At 43.2% G+C, this 18,058-nt stretch overlaps 2 protein-coding genes across 3 annotated transcripts in view; one reads left to right on the top strand and one right to left on the bottom strand.

Moving 5' to 3' along the window:
- lrrc47 (leucine rich repeat containing 47) overlaps positions 1-9,097 on the bottom strand; it is a 15,813-nt gene extending 6,716 nt beyond the window's left edge. Inside the window, exons 1-6 of the mRNA XM_063209618.1 lie at positions 8,511-9,097; positions 7,236-7,433; positions 6,708-6,989; positions 6,175-6,291; positions 3,571-3,686; positions 2,129-2,231 (exon numbers count right to left, since the gene is read on the bottom strand). Coding sequence (XP_063065688.1) covers positions 2,129-2,231; positions 3,571-3,686; positions 6,175-6,291; positions 6,708-6,989; positions 7,236-7,433; positions 8,511-9,086 — 1,392 coding nt within the window. The 5' untranslated portion in view covers positions 9,087-9,097. The remainder of the gene's footprint in view (positions 1-2,128; positions 2,232-3,570; positions 3,687-6,174; positions 6,292-6,707; positions 6,990-7,235; positions 7,434-8,510) is intronic.
- Positions 9,098-9,352: 255 nt separating this feature from the next.
- Positions 9,353-18,058, top strand: part of cep104 (centrosomal protein 104) — an 89,521-nt gene continuing 80,815 nt past the window's right edge. For both annotated transcript variants that reach the window (XM_063208298.1, XM_063208299.1), the window contains exons 1-3: positions 9,353-9,421; positions 15,201-15,327; positions 16,305-16,481. In XM_063208298.1, coding sequence (XP_063064368.1) covers positions 15,215-15,327; positions 16,305-16,481 — 290 coding nt within the window. In that variant the 5' untranslated portion in view covers positions 9,353-9,421; positions 15,201-15,214. The remainder of the gene's footprint in view (positions 9,422-15,200; positions 15,328-16,304; positions 16,482-18,058) is intronic.

Consider the following 18,058-nt stretch of genomic DNA (forward strand, 5'->3'; position numbering starts at 1 on the left):
CCTCATAAAATACAGTTTCCCTGGAAGTGGGGTCAAGTCAATTTCATATCTGCAGATGACTGGCAAGTGTATACCCTGAGACAAATTGGCTGAAAACTTGGGAAATACATGTAAACTTTAAGTATTTACTAGCGCACATTCAGACATTTATTTTGAAACTTTCACGTTTTGCGTAGCTAGCACCTTTCCATCATGAATGCGGAGTTGGTCATTTTCATATCTTCAAATAGCAACCATGTAATCACACAGTGACTGCAGAGCTCTTCTTCCCCAATGCAACAGACACACAGGAAGACCACACACTGCACTGCAATAAAGCAGCTGACATGCAAATGCTGATGTACCATACTGTATGCAAACTGTCTGCATCCACAGTATAGTCTACTGTAGGGAAATAAGAAATGGCTACCAGAGGCCATATTCTGCTTGAATGTCATTCCCATACACAATAAAACCTGTTGCTCCACCAACTTCCGCCCAATTACAATGAGAGATAAGAGGTATTGCACTCCTATATGACCAGATATGAAGACATACAGTGGTATGCCGCTGCTTTGGTCCTTAGGTCCATATTATACACCCACAATAAGGCTCATTAAAAGGTGCACTATGTAGGATGGTGGCCAGAGTAGGTATTGCAACTATGCTGCTCATTGAAACCATGCTGCCTATTGCCAAATTTAATCTTTTCATGAATATTTACTAAACCAAAAGTACACAAAGTTTTAATTTGCAGCTAACAAAATAATGTCCATTTCTGGAAATTCAAAAAGGCGGACATAGAGAAGATCCACCTTTTCATGTATCAAAAGTTCAATTTTCCCAGCCGTAATGAATACTTAAATTTTGATGGTGGTGGTAACTATTCGTGAAAAAGTTAACACTTGTGAATGGGCAGCATGGATTCTGGGAAGAAACAGCAAAAAAATACTACACAGTGCAACTTTAATAGCCAGATATGACTCCAACATTTGCCTCCTCCCCTATATCCTAAATGAGCATATAGGACTCCATATTGAAGTTATGAAAACCCTCACTCATGCGCCTTGATTACTGTATATTCCAACCAACTAGTTCTGCCTTTGAATGAAATGAAGTGACATTTCCTTATACTGTCCTCAGCCTGTGAGGCCTTGCCCCAGGGCAGACTCCTGACATGATGTTTAGTTTAGTTTAGTTTGTGTGTGTGTGCTTGTGTGTGTGTGTGTGTGTACTCGTTATTTACTCTTAAAAAAAAAAAAAAAACTAACCCCTCTTTGCAACTGCACTTGTTGTTCTGTATATCTCCTGTGCACTTTGTATTTGCTTGTGATGTTGGCTTGATTATGTCCTCTTTTGAAAGTCGCTTTGGTTATAAAGCGTCTGCCAAATGCAATGTAATGTAATGTAATGTAATGTAATGTAATGTGTATGACTGAGGATGTCCTCATATTACCTGAAGAGTGCATATGCTGTATGACCCCCTGTCAGCAGAGAGAGGATATGTGCAGTCTGCAGAATTTCAGGATCATTATATTATGTCCTTATCTTTATTGGGCCCTGTCCTAAGGAGACCTCTCTGCACCCGGTGCACAGCACCACTAACCTCATAGACTTTACAGTCCCACTCTCATCACAATATCAATATGGCAGTTTGAGGGCAGGGAAATTGAACATAGTGCCTGGTGCATGATTGAAAAAGGCTGGTCAGTTAGGATTATTTCCCTGTGGATTTGGGGCACATCATGCAATACAACAGTTACATTTCATAATATCATTCCCTTTAAAGGACAACCCTTCATTTTATGTTGTTTGTGGCTACCTTTACATCCCACCTGGAAAACTCCCATTGTCATTGTGACAACACTCCACGACACAGTGCACACAATGCAAGTGCATTTATGCCACACACATGCAAGGGGTCAGCCCCAATGGAACAGTCAAGCAGGACGGTACAATGTTCAGGGTATGGAGGGCCCTACCATGGCGCTAACAGTAGGGCACTCGTCTGCTATGCGACTGTCCCTGGGTTCGATTCCGGCCGGGGTCCTTTGCCAACCCTTCCCCATCTCTCTCTCCCAACTCGCTTCCTGTCTGTCCTCCACCCCCCAAAAATACTTTTGAAAAAGATTGTGGGGGGGGGGTGTACCTTGGTCTTCTCGCTGTTGGTGATGGGTGGGAATGATATGACGTGTCCCTCCATGTCCACCAGACAGGGGTAGTGGGACTTCCCATCCAGAAGCTGCAGATACCTGTGCAGAGAGAGAAATAGACATACAGTCAGGTCTAGTGCTGTCGCGGTATGAAAACTTAACCTCACGGTAATTGTGACCAAAATTATCACAGTTTTCTGTATCATCACGATCATTCTTGAAATTAGTGTTGAATAGGTTCAGAAAGAATTGATAGTCCTATACCAACAGAAATAGTTCCAAAAAGGTACAAGGAGTGCTCGTTATATTTAAAAATAAAGACAAATCCATATCAAAACCCAATGGCTAAAGACACAATTCATGAATTTCTTGTCATAACTTATGTGGAGGAATTGTCACAGATTGTACTTTTCATTGTAATTGGGTCAGCAATTCACTATGATTTCAGCTTTGACATAGTGTGCATCATCATGGCAACATCAGCAGTTCGGAAGGCTTTCATTGCCATGGTGTACAGTACGGTTATGTGGTACGGTACAGTTTTAAAAAAAATGTATATATTGTCAGCATTTTTTTTATCATGGTTTAAGGGTATATCGTTATCGTGACACCCCTAGTCAGGTCCTCACCAAACCACAGGGGATGGTCATTGGCAGACCTAGTGGCTCAGACTTCATCATCTCAGTAAAATACACACACAAAAAAGAAAGAGTAGCACATGAATTAGAAAGATAGGGTTGCAATACCTTAATCAATGACCTACACTGACCCTTCCTTTACTCAACACACGCAAGCTACTCATCTTAAAAACACGTAAAAAAACAAATAATGGCCTGGCAGTCAGTAACAAAGGAAAACATTAAAGAGTTGAAGCAGGACTGTATTAAGACACTGTGGTGCTCGTAGGTACTAATACCTCGCAGGTGACCCACTTTATGAATACTTTTTGTCATGTAGTGCCACCTAACTGGCTGTAAATGGTTGCCACTCCTGGCCACTGTGCCACTTGCCCTTATGTATAATCTGGCCCTGGTTGAAATATCATTAATTTATGACTCCACAGAAGGAAGTTGATGGCGGCACAGAATGTACTTATTACTGGAGCTACAACACCCCCTTGTGGCAGATGGAAGTTTCCATACTTCACCACTATCACACACCGGGCAGAAACATTCACTCTTGCAATGGATATGAAAGGATATGGAGCCTGAACAGCTAACCCACAGAACAAGGTGTGTGTGTGTGTGTGTGTGTAGCGAAGGGGAGTAGAGTTGCCCAGCTGGGACTCGAACCCAGACCTTCTGGGGTAGTAAACCGGGGGTCTGACCGCTACACCAAAGAGCCAGGCTCGTTGGTATGACAGTCAGAACACACCCACAACCCTAGTGATGGTCACTCCATCACAATGTGTGTGTATGTGTGTGTGTGTGTGGTTTACTTGTGGAGTCCAGAGACGTTCTGTCGCTTCTTCTGTTTCCTCTGTTCATCAGCTTCCTGCTGTAGATGCTTCAACAGATCCACAGCATTCATCTCCTTACGACCCAGAGGAACGATCTGACACACACACACACACACACACACACACACACACACACACACACGAACACACGAACACGCACACGCACGCGCACACACACGTGCGCACACACACGCGCGCACACACACGCGCGCACAAACACACACACATACACACAAATAGACAATTCTCTTCTTAACATAAACATTTCTTCACTTACTAACTTGAAGGCCCCTGGTGATTCATGTGTGTATAGTGTTCAGCAGATACTGAATATATGTTTGTAGGTTTGCTGATCAGACTGTCTTCATAGGTCAGACTGTCTTCATAGGTCAGCCAGTCGTACAATGGCACTCAGTCTGACCTGACCAGAGTTGTCAAAAGTGAAAGTAAAAGTAAAAAAAGAAGAAACCGTTTCCTCCAACACGGGTAACTTATCTGAGTAACCAGTAGACCTGTGTGCTTGTCTTTCGATCAGCTTGCGATCAGCTTGTGGTTGGGTCTTGTTAAGTTTTTATTGCTTTTCAGTAACGACACAGTCTATCTATAAGATTGTACATAATTTGGTACAATGAAGTAAATGGTGTAACAGCAAAGTAATATCATGTGCTAGTGTTGTACTTGCACCATTAAAATACTTTTACTTTTGACACCTCTGGACCTGCTTGGCATGAGATGCTTTAGGTAACAACAGAAAGGTTTGTGTTAGTGATTGGCAGCAGACAGAACCACAAAGGCAGAGGGAGGCTCACATAATTACAGATAGGTGCACACGCACACACACATACACGCACACGCACACTCTCACACGCACCCGCACGCGCACAGCCTTCTGTTGCCAGGCAGAATACTTAACAAAAACAAACCTGGAGCACAAACAAGGAAGAGACAAGGAAGGAAGGAAGGAATTAATTATTCATGAGACGAGTTATGCGATTGGTTGATGCCACTAATTAAGCCTTCAACCGCTTCTAGAAACAAGACTCCTGCTATGGCATTTGCTGCAGACAGGCTAAATCAGATTAATTAAAAATGCATGGCTCTGGTTGGTATGTGGTGCGAATCAACAGGCTGGCAACACACTCTCACCCCACAGCCCCAATAATCCCTGGCTCATCAGGGCATTCAGACAGATACTTGTACTCGTGTTGATTGGTCCAGCATCCAGTTCAGCCTGGGGACATGGTGAGGCTTTAGTCTGGGGCAGGGAGTCTCTTCCTTTTTTTTTGTTCTGAAGACCACTCGTGGAGCAGAATATTTGCCAAGAAGCCCATATAATCGCACCCTAAATTACAGCTACTACTATTGTTATAAATGGTCATTTTAATGCAATAACTCAGCCTGTGTAGGAACAGTCTATTATTAAATGTGGGCCAGCTGCTGTAGCAGTTTTGTGTACTGCATGTAACAAACTTGTTCTCAGACCCCCGGGCAATGTGCCACAGATCCCTGAGCAGCCACTGGTCTGGGGGACTGTGAGGTTACCACAATGATATTAGGTGAATACGACTTTGTTGCTGTCGACCAACGTTGACGAAGCACGTGAGCGAGAACTTGTTGTCACGATGTGGGTGTTATTAAATACAGCGCATTTAAAGTCAGCCACAAATATGAACGAGACGATGAGCTCGCACCGGTTTGCTCTACTAACACACCACGTGTGAGGAGTGGGGGGACAGGCAGTGAGGAGGAGCTGAAGTGGGGACCTGCGCAAACTTGTGTAGAGGTGCGAGACAAGACTCATATACACACGTGAGTGAGTTGTTGACCAACCAGTTCATGGGCGCATGACCTCGGAGGTAGTCCGCAGACGAGTGTTGAAGGTGATAAGCAACTGTAGAGGTTGCAAGATCTGACTGCAGTCGCATTCATAGTTTGACACCATGTGACATGTCACCTCGTCGACGCAACATCACAGAAATGTTTAAGTTTGACAGGAAATCTAACCGTCATGCAGCATTTTCATCCAGAGTGCATTGCTGTCTAAATGCGCATGCATGCGTTGATGACTAATCGAATGCACTTACTATTCAGGGAGATGTGAGGAGGGTAGTGGGGATGGGGGAGGGGGAGGTGGGGCTGTCTGGGGAGGTAGGATGAGATTAATCACCCAGTTTAATTACGATCCCTTAATCTTATGTTAGTCAACAGAGATATTATTAGGGTTGTACATAAGAGTGTGTGTGGAAATGTACATGGTGAGGAAGGATGGTATCGATGTACGAGTATCGAGTATGTATTTGTGTGTGTGTGTGTGTGTGTGTGTGTGTGTGTGTGTGTGTGTGTGTGTGTGTGTGTGTGTGTGTGTGTGTGTGTGTGTGTGTGTGTGTGTGTGTGTGTGTGTGTGTGTGTGTGTGTGTGTGTGTGTGTGTGTGTGTGTACCTTGAAGGTTTGTGGTGTGTGTGTGTGTATCTGTGTATAATGTGTGGGCACCTTGAGTGTTTGTGGATTTTGTGTGTGCGCGCGCGCGTGTGTGTGTGTGTGTGTGTGTGTGTGTGTGTGTGTGTGTGTGTTATAAGTATGTACCTTGAGTGTTTGTGGAGTGCGGGCATCATAAAGCAGGGGGCTCTTGACTAGCTGCACGTCATGGGTGGCGATGGTGGCAGTCGTGCGTTTACCACAGATATCATCATGAAGCTTGGTCTGGGATTAACAAAACAAAATATAAACAATTTCAGTGGAAATCTTAGAAAAAAAGATCCAGGTAATTATAAATGTACACAATACAACATGTGTAAATAATACCACCGATAAAATCATGTTTTTACAAGATTGTGTTTATAACTATGTATTTCACATAATAAATAAAGTCTGAAAGTAAAACTTTAAAAAAATGAAACTGGGCAGGAACCATCTGAGGCTCAGCTCTAATTGGTCAATACACAGCAATGTAGCCAGCCAAAATGGAGCTCCCACTAGAGTATTCATAACAAGACAACAAGATTGTGACCCCTTTGAAAAAAGACAGGCCCATTCCAGTAAAAATTGTTACCGTACTACTTCATTAAAAACAAACACCTGTGTGTCTGTGTGTAGTGATCTTGTGACTTGTGACTTACCTGTGCCATGAGGAAGCGTTTGAGAGCATTGCCGGGGTTAAGGGCCATGCCCCTGACGACGCAGCAGACGATGTAGGGCCGCACGTCCTTGACCTCCGCCGCGACCTTGACGGTGACAGCCGTGGGGCTGTCGGAGATGTGCAGCACCCTCAGCACCATCTTGTTCAGCTCCTCGTCCTCCTCCTGCTGCTGCTGTCTCTTCCCCTTACCTCCACCCTTCTTCTTGGGGGTGTTACGAGCAACACCACCACCAGCATCACCTTTCTCTCCCCCAGCCTCCACCTGTGCAGAGAGAGTAGAGAGAGAGAGGTTCCATTGGCCCATTGTTTCTGGGTTCTATTATTGCAAGGGGGAGGGGGGGGGGAGAAATCCCCCTTTAGGCAGACCTAGGCTGACCTAAGGACTGTTCTATTCAATGCTAGGAGCATTATGACACGCCCCTTTAGGCAGACCGGAACCTGGTCATGTTAGGTGCCCATAGCAACCTATTACATTGGCATATCTTTATATACTTAAAGAATCTCTGACCTGTGCCTTCCCCTTGCCCCGGCCGCGACCCCCCACCCGCAGGTAGTCCAGGACGGACTTGGTCTGGCAGCCGTTGACCATCTTCTCCAGCCTCTTGTCCTTCAGCTTGTTGCCCTTGAAGTTGATCTCCTTCAGCTTGGAGCAGTCGGCCAGCTCAAAGGGCAGCTCTGACAGCTTGTTGCCGGACAGGTCTAGCACCTGTGGAGGAAAAATAAACAATATATGAGGATCTGTATTGACACACACACAATATGAGGATTTGTATTGTAACGATGCAACTGCAGGTGCAGCATCTGAGCAGGAAAAGGAGACACCATAAGGATGTGTAGTGCTGCTAAGTTAACTCTGTGTGCAGGTCCAGCATCTGAGGGGGAAAAGGAGACTCAAAAGCTGAGGATGTGTGTACTGATACTCTAACCGCAGTAGCAGAAGTTTACTACAACTGCTCTTCAGTGGAAGACAAAACACACTACGAGGTAGGGATGCACCGATACCGAAATCTTGTCATGTTCTGTGGACTTGAAATCAGCATGGAAAAAAGTGCCACCTCATACATTTACTAACATTTAAATCTACATGGAAATGAACAATAAAAATATCACAGGTGGAAAAAAAACAAGGCCATGCATTTATTTTCATTGTATTTTGGTGGTAAAAGGTATCGGTACTCGGTATCGGCAAGTGCACACATTAATGTACTCGTACTTGTATCGGTTTTCAAAAAAGTGGTATCGGTGCATCCCTACTACGAGGATTTGCATGATGACTGTAACTGCACACGTTTAATGCAAGTGTTCACTGGTGGAAAACAGGAGAGACACACACAATATGAGGGTTTGCATTGTATTATGGCAAAATTCATAACTACCAACAGTCATTAGAGGGGCCTTTTGCACCACGTCATGCTTTTGTAATTGAACCAAATGGCTCTGGTGAGTTCCACACTGCAGTGAAATTGAGCACAACTATTTTTTCCGCCAGCATATTATGATTTATTTGTGGAATTCAGATGGCTATCTGAGAATGGGAAGATGTAAGGATCTGAAAACTACAAACACACTCTTTCAGCACAGACACACATCTAAATACAAATGTTCTGTAATCAGAGCAAAAACATGGCATCCAGGATGCACAAGCTTACTACCATGTAGGCTTCCCAACAAACGTTTGTCTAACTACAGTATAAAGTAAGGGATCGATGGGGGAAATGTGGATAGTGGGATTATCCACTGTTGGAGCCAGACGGTGAACAAAAAGGTGGCAATGCAACTCTACCTTAAGCGCTGACAGGTTGCTAACATCTGCACTCAGCTCCTCTATGGCATTCTCTGAAGCGACGATGGTACTGAGGAGCTCCAGTTTATCTGAAAACAGGTCATCGGGCAGAGACGTGAGGCCATTCTTTGACACGTTGATGTTGGAGAGTTTGGTGCACTGACTCAGACCCGCTGGCAGCGACGTGATGCTGTTGCAGCTGACGTTGAGGGTGTTGAGTTCACTCAATTGGGATACCTCCTCAGGAATGTTCTGCAACTCATTCACCGAAACATCGAAAACTTTCAGACTTTTTAAATTGCCAATGGATTTGGGAAAGGACGCGATCTTATTTCTGCAAAGTATCAGGCTCTGGAGATGGACCAGATTGCCGATGTTCTCACTGACTTCAGTCAAGCTAGGACACTGACTGATTTCTAGGTAATTTAGCAGTGTGAGCGAGTAAAGCTTTGAGATCAGCCCCCCATTTGACTGAATCCTTTGGTCAGTATTCGCTCCCTGAAGTACCAACTCACGTCGGTTTTCTTTTTCGGCTTTATCAATCTCTGGCCAAGCAGAAGCATCTTTCCCATCCATGCTGTTGTTTGGAATCAACCCGGAAGAAAACACTATGTGACCCACCGGAAGAACTATACCAAATAGTCACGTCAGTCGCTATAAAATAGCATTTAATTTCATTATCTTTCTTTTAAATAATTGTTCAATACAAAATCAATATGATTTGAATGATGAATTCATATCTGACAGATTTACGACCAAATATTCTGCAATCCGCAGTTTGTTTTTAGGAATGACAACTACATTTCCCAGGAAACATCGCGTCGCTACAGAAGACATGCGTGCCAAGGCTTTAGTTGTCAAACGGTGGTTATGGAGATGAGATGGAATTGACAAGGGAACTCTCTGATGGGGTAAATATTGCTCACATAGAAGTTATTAATGCCGGTGTTTAGTCCTGGTGCGTCTTGACGATCACATGTCATGCAGAATGACTGCTTATTAGTTGGTTTAGTGATGCCAAATAGTATGCCTACCGTTTGCTTTGGTCCTTTACATAGAAATGCAAGCTAGCTCATCCGATAAGGACGTAACAGGCCGTCATATAACGCATTTGATCCACAGAGAAGTGGTATTTTAATCAAATATCAAGAGAAGGACAAATAGCGATGCAGTGCAGTGCTTTTGGGAGGCGTATGAATGACAGCAACAGTTAGCATTATGTCTACCCCCCCTCTTAGGAGTTGGGCGGATTAGACATCTGTTCATTCACAGATAGCTGCTTGCCACCCTGTTGCCAGTCCAAATCACTCAGTACCAACACAAACAAACCTAATGCTTCATGTATTGTAGTACTAGCAATTAATGACCGGTAGTAAACAGTTGCGTTGCTTTTGTAGTTGGTTTTAACTATGAACTATGTGATTCATGCTCACTTTTGTAAATAGAAGGGTAATTCTGAAGGTAAACTGTAGGCCTATTGGCCAAGCATGTTTCTGTTCACATATAGGGCCTACTGTAGATAAGCTGGCAAGAGGGAGCCATTGGATCACATTTCTATGTACAGTACAGTTGCTAAAACTTTGCCCAGTGCAATAGAAAAAAGCGCTTGAATTCCACTACTTAACCAAATTGGACCTATGTACCACATACTGATGGTGTTGGTTTTATTGACATTCCCATTTGATCAACCAGATGGTATTTTCAGAATGGACTTCAGTGCTCATTGCACAGTAGGAGTAGCAGGACATTACGTCACATTACATTACATCCAGCAGACGCTTTCATCCAAAGTGACTTACAGCACAGTTATTTTAGGTACATGGTGCAGTCCTTGGCGCATGGTTAGATGTCTCTCGCTCAGGGGTTTATTGGTCATGGATTAGGATAAAGGAGAGCATCAGTTATTTACACCCTCAACCCAACCCCCCATTCTTCATTCATACTGGTAAGGGATTTCAACCTGTGATTCCTCAATCCCCAAGATGAAGTCCAATGGATCACAGCTAAACAGGACAGTGGGAGTAATGGAGTCAGTTTCATGGTTGAATAGAATAGAATAGAATAGAATAGAATAGAATAGAATAGAATAGAACTTTATTGCCATACACATACTGTAATGAGATTTGAAGCCTACCTAGGTAGGGGGCGGGGGGTGATAGGCTTTTGATGTGTTGTGCTGATGGCTGGAAAGAGTGATACGGGGCAGGAGTCAAGGTGGCTGGTTGTGGGTGACTTAGGGGACTGGGATGATGGTGGCAAGGTTGGTGGGAAAATACTAAGTGGAGCAGATAGTATGGAACAGTTGTTCACTTGCACGTGGGATCCTTGCATCCCAGTGTATTTTTGGCTTTCCCTACCAGCTGTGTGTGTGTGTGTGTGTGTGTGTGTGTGTGTGTATGTGTGTGTGTGTGTGTGTGTGTGTGTGTGTGTGTGTGTGTGTGTGTGTGTGTCTGTGTCTGTGTCTGTGTCTGTGTGTGTGTGTGTAAGAGAGAGAGAGAGAGAGAGAGAGAGAGAGAGAGAGAGAGAGAGAGAGAGAGAGAGAGAGAGAGAGAGAGAGAGAGAGAGAGAGAGAGAGAGAGAGAGAGAGAGAGCTACCGGTCTCCTCAGTCACAGCTTCAATTGTTGTCAATATGCAACTGCCATCGTTTGTGTGTGTGTGTGTGTGTGTGCGCGCATGCGTGCCTGTGTATGTGTGCATGTGTGTGATTCAAAGTCACCAGGACTGTGCTGTCTCCACGTTGACTAGCTGGTAATTACATAGTAGTAACAAGGGCACGGCTGATACACACTTGGAGTAAGGTAAACACTTTATTGGAAGCTTGCCTCCAAAAACTACTATCCTTTCCCAAGCCTTACTCCTCCAACATCATAAATGGGTGGGAGACGTGACGCCTTGTTTTTTCGTAACATTGGTTAAAAACCTACAAAACTGTTATTTTCCTTTAAAAAACAAATGTCAATGAAAGAAGATGTGGTACATTATGTTTCATATCAGTCTTAGATGAGAAGAAACATTTTTGTTAAGATTTATGTAAAGGTTTATATGTCAAATTTCCTGCGGTGTGACTGTAACATTAATGAAACAATATATAATAATATATATATAAATTAACCAACAACATTTTGAATAATGTATGAAGCATTTGGCATGATTGCATAAATCTTAACTTTAGATTAAGATATGTGAATGTGGAAAAAATTCAAGACAGTAATATTAACTACAAGTTCAATTTCGTAACACAAATTGCGTCCTGTGGGGTGACATGTATGTCAATGTTAGTGAATGGGCAGCTGCAGGGTCAACTACAAGGGTCTTAAAGACTGGCTCCTAACCAGTCAGTACTTCAGTTATTGGAGTGTGCTGTGGAAGTTTAAGGTGACTCTTAACCTCTTAATATGTCTTCATATTGCAATCTTTCTGTCACCCAATGCTTAGGTTCATTTTATGGTGTCCTGTGGTGTGACTGCTCTTATAGGAGGAAAAAAAAGTTTTTTTATTAATGAAAACACATATTAAGATTAAACACAATATCATTATCAAGTTAGCATGAGCTCAGATGTCAGTCATGTATACAAAAGGATTAAAATGGCCATAATGCAGTGAATTCCCTGTGGTGTGACTCAATTTTCCTGCGGTGTGACATGCCTATGCTATGTGTTGATGCAGGACACATTTTCCCAAAAATGGAAAAAATAAGGAGAAATTCCACAGACCACTAAGTGCTTTATTTTTTTTCCATTTTTTTTCCAATTTTTATCCATCATTTTTTTCAGGAATTTGAAAAACTTTTTTTTTTTTTTTGCGTTACGCCCTTAAACGTCAACCACCCAAATATCAATGAATACTGCTGTCAATTGTTATTACTGTATTATGCTTAATGTATTATTACTGATCATGAATATGTTGAGTTTTATGATACAACATTTATAGAAAGAAGCAGCGCCTTCTATTATCCACGCATCTGTCTTTGGGTGGTTGACGTTTAAGGGCGTAACGCAAAAAAAAAAAAAAGTTTTTCAAATTCATGAAAAAAATGATGGATAAAAATTGGAAAAAAATAGAAAAAAATAAAGCACTTAGTGGTCTGTGGAATTTCTCCTTATTTTTTCCATTTTTGGGAAAATGTGTCCTGCATCAACACATAGCATAGGCATGTCACACCGCAGGAAAATGGAGTCACACCACAGGGAATTCACTGCATTATGGCCATTTTAATCCTTTTGTATACATGACTGACATCTGAGCTCATGCTAACTTGATAATGATATTGTGTTTAATCTTAATATGTGTTTTCATTAATAAAAAAAACATTTTTTCCTCCTATAAGAGCAGTCACACCACAGGACACCATAAAATGAACCTAAGCATTGCGTGACAGACAGATTGCAATATGAAGACATATTAAGAGGTTAAGAGTCACCTTAAACTTCCACAGCACTCTCCAATAACTGAGGTACTGACTGGTTAGGAGCCAGTCTTTAAGACCCTTGTAGTTGGCCTTGCAGCTGCCCATTCACAAACATTGACATACATGTCACCCCACAGGACGCAATTTGTGTTACGAAATTGAACTTGTAGTTAATATTACTGTCTTGAGTTTTTTCCACATTCACATATCTTAATCTAAAGTTAAGATTTATGCAATCATGCCAAATGCTTCATACATTATTCAAAATGTTGTTGGTTAATTTATATATATTATTATATATTGTTTCATTAATGTTACAGTCACACCGCAGGAAATTTGACATATAAACCTTTACATAAATCTTAACAAAAATGTTTCTTCTCATCTAAGACTAATATGAAACATAATGTACCACATCATCTTTCATTGACATTTGTTTTTTAAAGGAAAATAACAGTTTTGTAGGTTTTTAACCAATGTTACGAAAAAACAAGGCATCACGTCTCCCACCCCTTTATCTTGCTGTGAGCAGGAGTGACCAGGATAGTACGTCAACGTGTTTGTATAGTGAAATCAGCAACAGGTGCAACACTGGCATTTGTGTTCATCCCATTCATTCAGATCCTGTGTGCCAATGTCAGCCCTTTGGCTGCTCGACAACATTTGCATCCTTGGCCGTATCCAAATGCACACTGGCTATAAGAAAGTCATATAGAGGCGATTTTCGTCAGGGCGTCTGCCATGGTCACATTCAACTGCACACAGTAGGCTGCCTGAACTGCAATGAAAAGGACTTTCTTGAGGGAGGAGTACGATGCGAACATAGGATTTGCAGCAGCTGTATAGAAATGGCTTTCCTAAATGCGAGCAAACTGAGTGTGACTATGCCTGTGTGTGACTATGTGCCTGTGTAGATGAGATTAAATTAGATTAGATACAACTCTATTGCCTGTTACAAATGAAACGGCAAGTTGTCTTTGGTGTGGCTTCAGTCATTCTCACAGACATTAGACAAGACTTGACAAAACATGACAAAGCAAGACAAGATTTATGCTGAGGCTGGATAGCTGGTCATTTGTTGTTCATCTTTTGTTGAGTAGGGCAACAACTGAGGGTATGAAGGATTTCTGTTTTTTGTGTGCTAGTGAGTGGAACATTGAAGCGTCGACCTGATGTAATCAGTTGGAAGGAGTGATGGAGGGGTCTTCTATATCTTTATCAGGTCGGCTATGTATGTGCCTGTGTGTGACTATGTGCATATGTGTAAAGTATTTTGTATTTATATAGAAATATGCTTAAGTGAATACTCTTGTGGAGAGCAGTATGCCCTGTGAGATAGCATGTATGGTGGTGTAAGAATGCTCCGAAGTGTCGTCAGTGTCTGTGTTTCAACATTGGGGAGCAGCATGCTGCATAAGATAATGTTCATGGTGATATGATAATGCCATTCCTTAACGTTATATTTGTGCTTGTTTTGGCATTAGGGGGCAATGTGACGTGTAAGATTAGGGTTATTACAAGAAATGGTATAGGAATGCTTGTCCCAAGTGGGTCTTTGATTCAGCATTGGGGAGCTTGCAGTATGCCACATAAGATACGTTGGGTTTGTGGTGGTAGGAATGACTCGTGTCTGTGTCTGAACCTCTTTCACCATTAGGGAGCATTATACCAAGTAAGATAGGGTTTGTGATGGAATATGATATATGAGTATACAGTATCTGTACTCACCAATAACTTAAGTTTCTTGCTGCATGGTGGTATAAGAATGCCATTATGTCATATCTGTATTTGTGTCTTTCAGTATTGGAGAGTAGTATGTCGCATAAGATAGGGTTCATGGTAGGGCTGGGTTCAAAAGATCGAATCGCGATCCAATATCGATTGACGTTCGAAAAGGGCAATATCGATCCACAACTGTGGGTCGATCTTTTGAAGATCATTATACGCGCTATTTTCTGAACCACAATCTGTAGCTCTCTTCCACAGTTTCCCACTTCTTTCTCACATACCAAGGTATTTCATGTTTGGGTGGGCATCAAAGGCTGAGATATTTAGGTTTTTATAACCGGTCTTAGAATTCTAGGCATAAATGGGTTAAAGTGACATCCCAGCAATACAAAAGATCAATATCAAATCGAATCGAAAAGGATCATGGATCGAATCAGATCGTTGCCTTCTGGATCGGAATCGAATCGATCCAGGAAATTTGGATCGATTCCCAGCCCTAGTTCATGGTGGTGCATATGAAAGATGTTTTTAAGTATACTTGTTTGTGTTTCAGCATTGGGGAGCAGCATGCCTCGTAAGATAGGGTTCGTGGTGGTCAGCTCCTCAGGCCATGAGGATGGCTACAGCCCCCAGGAGCTCATGGTGCACGCCCCCACCGTCAACGGATGGAGGTCCGCCAGGTAAGAGTCACACATCACCACACCCAGACACAGCAACACCAGGCAAGACACACATCAGCACACCTCCATGAAGCACCAGGTAAGACCTGTATGGTGCACGCCCTGTTAGGACGTTTGGACGTTTCCAAAATTCTCTTCTCCAATAAAAATTGAAGGCTGAATGCTCTGCGTTGTGTTTTAGCTGACTCACTTGCAAAAATAAAATAAGTCTTGACTTCGTAATTAAAAGGATCGATCAGGATACAATTTATTATAGAAAAAGTGAGATTGCGAAAAGCGATACACACACCACCACATAAATGCATCATGCATGCACCATGAGGGAAGACACAGCCATACCTGTTCATATATTTTGCTCTAACAGGGAAGACGCACATGGTCACACCTGCCGACACGTGCCCACGCATGCCCTGGGCTTCTTCACACTTAACAAAGACTGTCCACCAGCCTGTGTGTTTGTGTGTGTTTGTGTACATAGGTGTGTCTGCCTACTCTGTTGTCATGGTGTGTGTGCGCGTGTGCGTGTGCGTGTGCGCGCAAAGTCAATTATGACTAGGCAGTAACTCAGATAACAATGTAGTTAGATATTAATATAAAGTGTGTGGTTTAGGTGTTTAATACATATCTACATACTGTATTTGATACATATAAATTGTTCTCAAATCTCACTCTTTGATAGTGAGTCTCACTCATTTTGATCCTTTCTCACTCTAAACATTGTATTTCTTACTCTGAAAAAAAATCATTAGGAAACACAATTTGCATTTATTTTTTTCCCAGCATTAGGCTTCCCTGTATGGATTGTCCATCAGGAGAATGTTCCAAGCCAATGAGAAATGTATTGCACAGACCTAACAGCTTACAATTAGATCTATTCAAATATGCATAAAAAAAATGTGTGTGTGTGTGTGTGTGTGTGTGTGTGTGTGTGTGTGTGTGTGTGTGTGTGCGTGCGTGCGTGCGTGCTTGTGTGATAGGTATTGCCCGTACCCCCAGGAGGTGACTCTCCAGATGGCAGAGCGCTGTCGCGTGCGTAAGCTGCAGCTGTTGGCCCATCAGTACCTCATCCCCTCCATGATCGAGTTCTACATCGCAGACCGACCGCTAGACCCCCTCTCATCACCCAGCCTCACCGAACACTACAGACGACTCGGGTTAGTACACAAGCGCACACACACACACACACACACACACACACACACACACACACACACACACACACACACACACACACACACACACACACACACACACACACACACACACACACACACACACACACACACACACACACACACACACACTTCTGTATCTCATACCATTCATGATTGAGTTCTACATTGCCAATCAACCGCTAGACACACACACACACACACACACACACACACACACACACACACACACACACACACACACACACACACACACACACACACACACACACACACACACACACACACACACACACACACACATACACACATCTGTACCTCATAGTACCATTCATGATCGAGTTCTACATTGCCAATCAACCGCTAGACCCCCGCACACACATACACACACACACACACACACACACACACTGAGGAAGGTTAGCCATGAATTCACTTCATTCGCCCATGACATGATGTTTGGTTGTTTGATGTAGTGTGTCACAATTCGGCTCTGCCTCTGGTCAACCCGTGACATTCAAAGATTTGTACATTCCAATTCGTTTTCGGTGAACCCCTTCTGACTTCTCTCTTTTGCTCTGCTCACTCGATTCACCTAGCCTGGCGACGCCATCCTATGTACTTCCGGCCAAAGGTTTTGGCTCCGTACAGTAGACTGACCCAACCCGCCAAGCTCGGTTCGTTCACGGTACTGCCAATCAGCACACAGTTGAGAGTGGTGACACAGAACGCACCCACGGAGTCCATTGTAATCCATCTAAGATTGTTTCTGATTGGTTAAGGGAACTCCAATGAATTGAAATTGCAGAGTAAGGTCCCACCCTCCCTGGCAACGGATTCCTCTTAGCTTGTCCCAGACTGTATAACGGAGTCAACAGTCGGCTTTTTCCTAGCCTACAATTCACCAACCATCCATCAAGAAATAATGACCTCTGTCACTGGTGACTTTGTTCGCTTTTACTGTGTGTAAACACACACACTCTCTCTCTCTCTCTTTCTCTCTCTCTCTCTCTCTCTCTCTCTCTCTCTCTCTCTCTCTCTCTCTCTCTCTCTCTCGCTCTCTTGTTTTTTTCTCACACACACACAAAATCACACAAAGCACCTCCATCAGTAAGCCTTGTGTGACCCCAGAGCGCCCTCTGTGTTGATTGGGGGGCTGGGTGAATGTTTGTTAATGAAAGCCCTGGTGACAGAGGTGTGTGTGTGTGTGTGTGTGTGTGTGTGTGTGTGTGTGTGTGTGTGTGTGTGTGTGTGTGTGTGTGTGTGTGTGTGTGTGTGTGTGTGTGTGTGTGTGTGTGTGTGTGTGTGTGCGGGTGCGTGTGCGTGCATGCGTGTATGTGTGTGTACTGTGATCTCAGTCCCCCCGACTAACAACCCCTCACCGCACAACCCCCCTCTCGTGTCTGTGTCCATGTATTACAATGGAAAGTCGGCCTTTAGAGCACCCAAGCTGAAGTGTGCGTGTGTGTGTGTGTGTGTGTGTGTGTGTGTGTGTGTGTGTGTGTGTGTGTGTGTGTGACATTAGTAATGTCTCCTTGTCTGATAATGAGAAGGCAGCG

This window comes from Engraulis encrasicolus, chromosome 10 (assembly GCF_034702125.1).
Source record: "Engraulis encrasicolus isolate BLACKSEA-1 chromosome 10, IST_EnEncr_1.0, whole genome shotgun sequence".
NCBI classification, from domain to species: Eukaryota; Metazoa; Chordata; class Actinopteri; order Clupeiformes; family Engraulidae; genus Engraulis; species Engraulis encrasicolus.